This window comes from Hyalella azteca, unplaced genomic scaffold (assembly GCF_000764305.2).
Source record: "Hyalella azteca isolate HAZT.00-mixed unplaced genomic scaffold, Hazt_2.0.2 contig7398, whole genome shotgun sequence".
Taxonomy (NCBI): Eukaryota; Metazoa; Arthropoda; class Malacostraca; order Amphipoda; family Hyalellidae; genus Hyalella; species Hyalella azteca.
In genome coordinates this window covers 617,329-628,550 of record NW_025937524.1, presented here as the reverse complement: position 1 = coordinate 628,550, position 11,222 = coordinate 617,329, and the positions used below count along the sequence as shown (strand labels likewise).

The following is an 11,222-nucleotide window of genomic DNA, read 5'->3' as shown; positions in this document are numbered from 1 at the left end:
GTGTTGGAAGAGGGGAGCACAAATGAAGGGAAGAGTGGCGAGTGTTGGAAGAGGGGAGCACAAATGAAGGGAAGAGTGGCGAGTGTTGGAAGAGGGGAGCACAAATGAAGGGAAGAGTGGCGAGTGTTGGAAGAGGGGAGCACAAATGAAGGCAAAAGTGGCGAGTGTTGGAAGAGGGGAGCACAAATGAAGGCAAAAGTGGCGAGTGTTGGAAGAGGGGAGCACAAATGAAGAGGCTGCCAGAGCCGCCCTGGCAGGTAGCGACACTTGAGCCTCGCGACAACGCCCAAGTGGTCAGCTTGATAGGTGATGGTGCACACCAGCTTATTATTATTATTATTAATATTATTCTACGATCCTTCTACGAAGCAATTATCGTGGCATCTGGTTCAAACGAACTTCGAGGGCACGTCACACATAAAATTAATAGCAAGCGTAAAATAAACAGACACTAGAAAGGATGGGAACGTGAAAAAGTGCTATAAGCAGTAGATTCATAGTCTCTAATAAATAGTTCCGTCTTTAGGCGTTGACGTAAAACCTGCAACGTAGGAGCCGAAGTTACGGAAGCCGGCAGACTCTTCCAGGTTTTGGCAGCGACGGTAGATAGACGTTAGATTGTACGACGAGGTCCGCTGTTGATGACGAACGCAATCTTCTTCTAGAAGGCAGATCCGACACGCGCTGCAGACATTCTGTGAGATAAGGAGGCGCCAGACCGTGAAGGCATCTGAACATCCGAACAGCGACCTTGAACTGCGTGCGCTGCTGAATGCTTAGCCAGTGAAGGTCGCGCAATATCGGCGTCACATGGTCGAATTTTCGCTTATTGCACACGAGTCGAGCAGCAGCGTTCATTACGGATTGCAGTTTATTAAGTGCCGTGGTCGGAAGTCCATAAAGTGTGGCATTACCATAGTCCAATCTGGTCCGAAACTAGCGCAACCACAAGGGTCTCAAGGTCCGGCCTCGAAAGACGGCGGCTGATGCTACGTATTCGTCGCAGAGCGCCGAAGCAATCGGTGGGGACACTGGCAATGTGAATGTTTATTGAAAGTTCCGGGTCCAACAGAATGCCCAGGTTGCGAACTGCGGAAGCAGGCATGACGGACTCGTTGCCCACGCTAACAGGGTGGTGGTGCACTCAGCGCACATCGCACCCAGCGTGAAGGGTGTGGGCCCTCGAAGTGTAATCACTTACAGGCACAAATGATGGGAATAAGTTGACAGAAGAGAATTCGATGAGTTAGCGACATTCAGAATAGAAGAGAGCTAAAAAAAGGGGGAAATTGTGGACTTGTGGTATAAAGTAACGAAACCAACATTGAAAACCATTAGGAGCAAAACTGATGGACCAAAGACAATAATTAGTTATTTTTGAAGTTTAGACATGAATGAAAATTGATAAGAAAAATTTGAATTTTTTTATATTTTTCTTACTATGGGATTTCCGAAATGAGATAGGGATCGAAGCGAAAAAACCGATCTGGACAAAATAAGAGTTTACCTTCTTCCATTTGGTCGAGGGTAAGAGGGTCTGGCAGGCACGAGGGTAAGAGGGTCTGGCAGGTACGAGGGTAAGAGGGTCTGGCAGGTTGCTACGGACTCTTTAGTTTGACCTGCACGTAGGATGATGGCTATCATTGCTACGGTTTCTTTAGTTTGACCTGCACGTAGGATGATGGCTATCATTGCTACGGACTCTTTACTTTAACCTGTACGTAGGATGATGGTCATCACTGCTACGGACTCTTTAGTTTGACCTGCACGTAGGATGATGGCTATCATTGCTACGGACTCTTTACTTTAACCTGTACGTAGGATGATTGTCATCACTGCTACGGACTCTTTAGTTTGACATGCACGTATGATGATGGCTATCATTGTTACGGACTCTTTTGTTTGACCTGCACGTAGGATGATGGCTATCACCTGGATGGACTGTGTAGTTTGGTCTACAGTTTACACTCAAAATAAAATTTGAAGCAGTGCTGGAGCCTGGCAGGCTAGAAGCAGTGGGGGAGCAGGTAAGGAGCAGGCATGTCCCTTTTGGGGTCAGCTCATCCTGCTCCTAATTTCATCTTGACCATAACTCTGAACCTAGGACGTTATGTCATGTTTTTGTTATGTTTAATTACAACACTTGAATCATCATCAGCTTTGCTGCATCATGCAAAGCAGGATTGTATGAACCCCGACGATGATAGTGATGTGAAGGATTATATGAACCCCGACATAGTGATGGATTATATAAACCCCGACATAGTGATGTGAATTCGGTGGCATTGATTACAATCGATCATTTGTCAGGGTTTATAATCAGAAAAAAAAAACAAGAAACGGCACGAGAACCGTGGTGACGCTTTCATGTATTACACGTATTTTGAGACTAAAATTGACAATACTATGATATATATGACTTTAATTAGAAAATAGTTTTCAGTTAATATCGCGAGGGGAGAAATGTGCTCTGGGTGGTGCAGAAGGCTGTGTGTTGAAATGACGTATACGCGCCAGGGTAGTCGTGTGCTTTCAGAGCGATCGAGGAGGACGAGGGTCCTAAAGGGTCAATATAAAGGGCCTCCCTGGCCAGTAGAGGGCCCCCTTGGCCTATAAAAGCCCCCTAGGCCTTTAATGGTTCCTTGAAGGCCCTTAATGCCAGAGCAGTTACGGCCTCCACACAAGCGGTAATGGCGACCGAACTGAAGGGTCCTGCCAAATCTGGAGGTGATAAGCGTTATCGACCCAGCATCTTCTGCTCCAGCAATAGTTATCGCTTTTATTTATCTGAGGCTACAATTTCAATTTTGCTGATTTTCGATGTATTCGGTGATAGATTAATATATTGTTTGTAAACGCTGTGCAACTGGTACACTGTTTGATTAATAGTAAGGTTGTTACTGGTATTGTTAAGTTAGGTTTTGAGTCACTCTTTACGAGACTTCGTGAAGACGACATGCCCATTGCTCATTCATTGTTCCGGGACTCCTGTGGGGAGATACGTGTTTTTATTCGACCTCTTAATTTTTTATATTCGATGTCAACGCAGTGGTGTTTTATGAGTGATTTGGCACATTATTATTTACATTAGTCTATTCTTTTCAATGTTGTGTTGTGTTCTTTGTTGGGTTTACATTAATACAAGTCCTTAACTTGTGTACTGTTATGCATTTCCAGAAATTCTCAGAAGTTAGGAGAAGAGCTTAAAAGATACACGGTATATACAGAGTGGTTCATGAAATTCCTGTTTTGTATAAAGCGGCAAGCAGCCAGATGTTGTAGGAAAAGGTCGGGGAGTATTTCATATGAAAGGCAAAGTCATGAAGTTTTATATCCCGCCTTGAAAACTTGCCGAAAACTTGCCCGCCTTGAAAACTTGAAAACTATTTTGAAAACTTGCCTCACTATGCAGTCGTTTTCTTCAGTGATGAGTCTTACTTCCATATTTCCGGCAGCATAAACAAACAAAAAAATGCGTTATTGGATTGATAAGCATCAGCGTGAACTCCATCGGCGGCCACTTCATTGTGTACGCTTAACTGTGTGGTGTGCGGTGTCAAAAGTTGGCTTGATTGGTCCCTTATTTCTATGATGAAAACGAACGCGCAGTAACAGTGACTGCAGCTCGGTACACGTAAATGATTGACGCCTTTTTCTGCCAAAACTGACTGAAATGAATTTCAGGGATGTTTGGTTACAACAGGATGGAGCCACGGCCCACACGGCGCTATGTTCAATGGAACTTCTGAGATATTTTGCAGAGCGCCTCATATCCTTGAGAGGTGAACTTTTTTGGCCAGCCCAATCCCCCGATTTGGCTCCGTGTGATTTTTTAATGGGGTTATCTTAAATCAATTGTTTACAATAACTCTTAAAACCCTACCTCATTTGAAAAACATACGCCAAGCACGGCATTGACAATGTGGTCTCAATGCATTGACAATAAGGGCCGTCATTTGTCCGATGTCATCTTTAAAACTAAGTGATACAAAAAAAATCGTCGATGATCTTCTTGCTGTTTGATGTTGAGAGAAGATTTCACCGTAACATCTGCTGAGATGAGAATATTTACCACTCACCTTCCGTCCAAACCAATTGCTGATAACCCTGCCAATATCTGCCACTCACCTGCCATCCAAACCTGCCTGCAGATCACTCTTCACCCCTCACTCCACCCATTGGTCTGCAGGTCACTCTCCACCCCTCACTCCACCCATCGGTCTGCAGGTCACTCTCCACCCCGCACTCCACCCATTGGTCTGCAGATCACTCTTCACCCTCACTCCACCCATCGGTCTGCAGGTCACTCTCCACCCCTCACTCCACCCATCGGTCTGCAGGTCACTCTTCACCCTCACTCCACCCATCGGTCTGCAGGTCACTCTTCACCCCGCACTCCACCCATTGGTCTGCAGGTCACTCTCCACCCCGCACTCCACCCATCGGTCTGCAGGTCACTCTCTACCCCTCACTCCACCCATCGGTCTGTAGGTCACTCTCAACCCCTCACTCCACCCATCGGTCTGTAGGTCACTCTTCACCCCTCACTCCACCCATCGGTCTGTAGGTCACTCTTCACCCCTCACTCCACCCATCGGTCTGCAGGTCACTCTCCACCCCTCACTCCACCCATCGGTCTGCAGATCACTCTCCACCCCTCACTCCACTTGAAGTGGTTATGCTGGAGTGCATTGTGATCAGAGTGATGATTGTGAGTCGCTTGAAGTGGTTATGCTGGAGTGCAAATTGTGATCAGAGTGACGATTGTGAGTCGCTTGAAGTGGTTATGCTGGAGTGCATTGTGATCAGAGTGATGATTGTGAGTCGCTTGAAGTGGTTATGCTGGAGTGCAAATTGTGATCAGAGTGATGATTGTGAGGCGCCTGAAGTGCTTATGCTGGAGTGCATTGTGATCAGAGTGATGTTTGTTAGTCGCCTGAAGTGGTTATGGTGGAGTGCATTGTGATCAGAGTGATGTTTGTTAGTCGCCTGAAGTGGTCATGCTGGAGTGACAGTATTGTGACCAGAGTGATGATTGTGAGTCGCCTTAAGTGGTCATGCTGGAGTGACAGTATTGTGACCAGAGTGATGTTTGTGAGTGACAGAATAACGGGACTAATGAGTGTTTCATTGTTCACGATCCACGAAATCGTGTGTTTAATTAAGGATGTAATGGTGTTGACCCTGTGCTTATGTTTGATGGACACGCTGGTTTTGTGGTAGCACGACTAAGGGACTTTCCTGTTCATTATTTTGGCATTCAAATCCCGGTTGCTTACATTCAAAAAATAAAATCTAAGACTTTGATCTTTCGCAGCGAAGTTCAAGAAAAATAAGCCCCAGGTCCCATTGTTCAGAAGTAGCGTTAAAGACTGAAGGTTTCTACCGACCCAATGTTGCTATCACCGTGATTTTCATGTTATCAATTTCAGAAATGCAGAAAAAGAGAAAAACTCTGAAGCTCAACAGCTCCCATTGTGACTGCAGCGATGCCTAGAATTACTCTCATTGAAGTGTTCAACCAAATATGATTAAATTCGATTCTCATTGGTAACATAGACTCGACTGAGTTTTGCCAGCTGACTCTCGATCACTAAATTCTCATCAGACTAGGTCCAGCATTTTACTCACTCAGTGAAATGAAGAGAATCTTGGTAGGGTACTCAGTGTTGGTTGTGTGGTGGAGGCTGAGCTCGGAAAGATATGATTTTTGTAACTTTTGAAATATGACGGCTTACAAATTCTGATGACGCTTAATCAGAGTGAGTCATAGAGAAAAATGTCAACTAACGGATAGGTTAGGATAATGAATCCTCCGAGCAAGCCCACCCATCCTACCCCTCATGGACTCCCACGAACTCCCTCTCATCCCCACCTGTCATCCACCTCATGGAGCTCCTTCAAGTCCATCCCCCAGACACTGGGCAGTAAAGTGTCTCCTCTGATGCCCACCGCTCCTCAGAAAATATCCTCACTGATGCCCACCGCTCCTCAAAAGCTATCCCCTCTCATGCCCACTGCCCCTCAAAAAGTGTCACCTCTCATGCCCACCGCTCCTCAAAAATTGTCCCCTCTGATGCCCACCGCTCCCCACAAAGTCCCCTCTCTTACATCGAACCCTCCTGCGATGCTGTGTAAGCCCTCAGGTGCCGCGTTAGTAACGTCCCCGGGTCACGCGCTCGTCCCTCCTGGCGTTACGTCTACTGTCTCTGGCCCGTGTGGGATGGTCCCCCCTGGTGTCACGTCGCGCCCTGGTCCCCCGTCCAACCTCCCGTCGGCGCCCGTGACGTCGGCAGCGCTCGTCCCGTGTGCGACCATCACCGCGTCAGCGTCACTGGAGCGCAAGCTGAGCGTGATAGAACGCACTCCGCGCGGCCGCTTCGCTCCTTCGTACGGCTCAGTCGAGCGCATCTCGCGCTCCACCAGCTTCTCCTCGAGGGCCTCCTTCAGGAGACAGGTGCAAGCCTCCTTCTCGAGACAGGTACTGGGCTTCAGGAGACAGGTGCAAGCCTCCTTCTCGAGACAGGTACTGACCTTCAGGAGACAGGTGCAAGCCGACTTCTCGAGACAGGCAGGTGGAGTAGTACGGTCATACCACGAGGCAGGTGGAGTAGTACGGTCATATAATTCCGATGGCGGGTGAATACCTGCAATTGTGAGTAAAGGACAGACATTGAGGATCATCGTCAGCCACGGAACTCAAAATTGTTTCCTAAGATTTTATTTCACGACCAGATGAGGAGGAAGTACGATTCTTTTCTTTTTGAAATGATTTCAAATTACTAGCATCTATACCTGTATAGAGAGAGTATATAGCGTCAAGCATTTCAGACAAGGTACTACAGACAAGATGCAGCATAACAGACATGGCCGAATAACACTAATAGGTATAAACAAAAGCGCGATCGCGGTGAGCGGAAATCCGGCAGCGGCGATAGGGCCGAGAGCGACACGTTGAGTGCGGCCAGTCTTGTCGCGTCCCACGAGCTCAGCGCCTTGTTGTTGATCACGATCTCTCTGCATGTTGACTTAAGTAGCTTCATGCTTAAGTAGCTTCGTGCTTAAGTAACTTCATGCTTAAGTAGCTTCGTGCTTAAGTAGCTTCGTGCTTAAGTAGCTTCGTGCTTAAGTAGCTTCGTGCTTGAATTTATGTATCTAAGATGAGAAATTTATTTCTCTAGCTTAAATGTCACTAGTGATAATAAGTGACCTGTGAAATTATACTGCGTGTTGCTATTCCAAGCCGATAAGCGACAAAATGACAGTGTGTTGAAATGCATACTCGGTGCCATGGAATCACATCAATATTTCGGTACACTTTGTAGTAATCATATCAGTGTAGCAGTGTAGTAATATAAGTAAATACTGATACCTTAACTTTGGACCCACGTGTGCTATTTTTTTAAGGTTTGAATCAGTGTAATGTAAAAACAATTCGTTTATTTATTTACTGTGGTTAGGTTCAGCACGCTCTCCTAAAGTAAGGTTTGCTCTCAGTGGATTCTTTCGCCTGTGAAAGTGATTCATTCATGTTAATTAGTGTGTTCCTCATACGATCAGAGGGCAGAAACTTCTAGTTAAAATTATGTTCCGATCAAGATATTTTTTAAAACAGATATCCAGGCTGAGCTTACCTTGTATAAATGAACGAATGAAACGCGCGCTTGCTGGTGATAATTTTTATTATTGTATTCGATGTTCATCATACCTTCAAATTATCATCAATTGGAACACATAATTCCATTACATGAAGCATCACAGATATTACATACATTATGTATGTATTCAGTATATATACAGTATGAATGCAGTATACCTATATACTGCATGTATGCAGTATATATACTGTATGTATGCAGTATATATACTGTATGTATGCAGTATATATAGAGTATTTATACAGGATATTTGTCTATATTTGGTTTTTAATGTCGGGCGACGTAAATGTTTAGGGCAGATGGGGCGCGTATACATATGACATTTACTGTGTCGAGACCTGGAACTGACAATTTACTCCTAGTAGAATAGGAAGGCATTGCAAAACTGAAACGGATTGAATCGAAACTTGAAACTTGAATTTTAAATTGGCTGTTTAAAAATTGAATTTGAGTTCAACTAAAAAAGTGAGTTCTATGTTTCATGTAGAATTAGGGCTTTAACGAGTCTCTCTTAATTAACACGCAGAAACTTTATTATTATTAACAAAATTAGGAGCAACAGAAATGACGGGGATTCGGGATGACGGCACCCCAAAATTTCAGGGAATATCGAGCTCGGGCAACGCCGGGCTAATCTGCAATTGTATTAATGTAATAATACAAATATATTTAATAAGAGATACCTTATGATATACGTTGAAACTTCTATAATTCAAGGGCTGAAAAATTAATTCCAGCTCAGACGGATGTTCTAAGCTCAGTAGCGTGCGATCGCATGCGCTTATTTTTATCCAAAGTGCGAGCTTCATTGCGAAAAGTTGGATCCAAAGACTGGAGCTTTACCGCTGTTATTTTGATCCAAAGTAAGGAGCTTCCTTGCGGTTAGTTTGATCCGAATTCTTTAGCGTTACCGCTGTTAGTTGGATCCAAAATAAGGAGCTTCATTGCGGTTAGTTGGATCCAAATTCTTTAGCTCTACCGCTGTTAGTTGGATCCAAAATAAGGAGCTTACTTGCATTTAGTTTGATCAAAAGTGCGAGCTTCCTTGCGGTTAGTTTGATCCAAATTCTTTAGCTTTACCGCTGTTAGTTGGATCCAAAGTAAGGAGCTTCCTTGCGGTTAGTTTGATCTAAAGTCTGGAGCTTCCTTGCATTTAGATTGATCCAAAGTGTAGAGCTTCCTTGCGTTTACTTTGATCCAAAGTACGGAGCTTTCTTGCGGTCAGTTTGATCCAGGGTCTGGAGCCTACTTGCGGTTAGTTCAATCCAAAGTCTGGCGCTTCCTTGCGGTTAGTTTGATCTAATTTGTGTCGTGTCGTATTTTGTCTGGTCTCTGCAGTGACCTTACCACACCACACTAATTACAACAGGTGACCTATACATGTACTACAATGCATCATTGAGCTCTCTGCCGCAACTCGGACCCGACAACTCTCAGTGTCCCGTTGACGACGTAACTACCAACACTTGTGCGCTGTGCGGCAAATTTGTTCCGTTCGACGATTCTCGTAAATTAATGTACACAAATGAAGGTATCATCGAGTCGGCAATTTCTGCATCGCGGTGTGTTAAGTTCCAATCTATCGGTATTCTTGTACAATTTTTGAGGGAATGCTGAAATAAAGCTCATGCAAAATTTATTTTTTTGCATTAAATGAACATCGCAATTCTTTGAACTCAATAAATTACTCAAAGAACGAAGAAAAATCAATTCTGGTAATATTTCCATTGAAGTTCCCTATATTTTGAACGATTGTATGAAAGTTTGTTATAAAAATCATTGCCATGACCGTCGTTTCGTAAGTTCAATGCCTCGAGGCCGCGAGTTCACGAGAATTTCGAGTAAATTATCAAAAGATTCGAAGCCTGAAAGACTGCAAGACTCAAAGCCTGGAAGACTGCAAGACTCGAGGCCTGGAAGACTGCAAGACTCGAAGCCTGGAAGACTGCAAGACTCGAAGCCTGGAAGACTGCAAGACTCGAGGCCTGGAAGACTGCAAGACTCGAGGCCTGGAAGACTGCAAGACTTGCAGCCTGGAAGACTGCAAGACTCGAGACCTGGAAGACTGCAAGACGCGAAGCCTGGAAGACTGCAAAACTGGAAGCCTGGAGGACTGCAAGACTTGCAGCCTGGAAGACTGCAAGACTCGAAGCCTGGAAGACTGCAAGACTCGAAGCCTGGAAGACTGCAAGACTCGAGGCCTGAAAGACTTCAAGACTCGGAGCCTGGAAGACTGCAAGACTTGCAGCCTGGAAGACTGCAAGACTTGCAGCCTGGAAGACTGCAAGACTTGCAGCCTGGAAGACTGCAAGACTCGAAGCCTGGAGGACTGCAAAACTTGAAGCCTGGAAGAAGACTGCAAGACTCGAGGCCTGGAAGACTGCAAGACTCGGAGCCTGGAAGACTGCAAGACTCGGAGCCTGGAAGACTGCAAGACTCGGAGCCTGGAAGACTGCAAGACTCGGAGCCTGGAAGACTGCAAGACTCGAAGCCTGGAAGACTGCAAGACTCGAGATCTGGAAGACTGCAAGACTCAAGGCCTGGAAGACTGCAAGACTTGCAGCCTGGAAGACTTCAAGACTTGCAGCCTGGAAGACTGCAAGACTGGAAGCCTGGAGGACTGCAAGACTCGAAGCCTGGAAGACTGCAAGACTCGAGGCCTGAAAGACTGCAAGACTCGAGATCTGGAAGACTGCAAGACGCGAAGCCTGGAAGACTGCAAAACTGGAAGCCTGGAGGACTGCAAGACTCGAAGCCTGGAAGACTGCAAGACTCGAGGCCTGGAAGACTGCAAGACTCAGAGCCTGTGTACTGGAGGTCGGGGGTGGCAAGTCTCGTGGAGGTTCACTGTCCCTCCGGCAGATACCACGTGGCGGGTCACAATTTCTCTGCCTTGCCACTGCGGGCGTCGTGGACGTTGTCAGGGCGGCGGTCTCTGGCGCGGCAGAAGATAGTGAGTTGCATGGGTGGGCAGGTCGATAAATCCTGATAAGAATTGATAAGTGCGTAGATTTCAAATTAGCCTAATCTATGGATGGCACGTACAAAATATCAGTTTTAGAATAGGTAAACAAAGAAGCTTCATAAACTAACACTTCGTAGACACCACCCATTGTCTCTACGAAAAATGCAACCGATGTCAAGTTGGATTGGTTTAGGAGTTCAATGGCTCCTCCCTGGCTTAAGGAACGGCGCGGGGTTACATTTGTTTGTGTGAAAATCGTCTTTTCTGACTTATTTTCAATAAAATTGTTAGAAATATAATGAGTTTAGTTAATATTGTTTAAAAAAATTCGCAAACTTTTTAATAATTATATTGTCATGAAAGGAAGACAGGAGTTACTCCACTCAATGGTGAACTTTTAAAGCATTCACAGGCCAGCGTTAACTTACGAGTACATGCAAGCGAAATTCACGCATAACCAATAGCTCAGGGGGTTGATTTTACGCAGTTGGTATACATGACCTGTTAGCCAGTATAGTATAGTACGGTATATTATAGCATGGTATATCATAGTAAGGTAAAGTAAAGTAGCGTCGGGCTTGAAGAACAGGCCGTACTTA

At 45.3% G+C, this 11,222-nt stretch overlaps 1 protein-coding gene across 1 annotated transcript; it reads left to right on the top strand.

Annotated features, from left to right (window-relative positions):
• The first annotated feature begins 9,465 nt into the window (after nucleotides 1-9,465).
• Nucleotides 9,466-10,647, top strand: LOC125178140 (transient receptor potential protein-like). The gene has a single exon (XM_047881235.1). It carries the CDS (start codon nucleotides 9,466-9,468, stop codon nucleotides 10,645-10,647), a length of 1,182 nt encoding a protein of 393 aa, XP_047737191.1.
• Nucleotides 10,648-11,222: the final 575 nt, after the last annotated feature.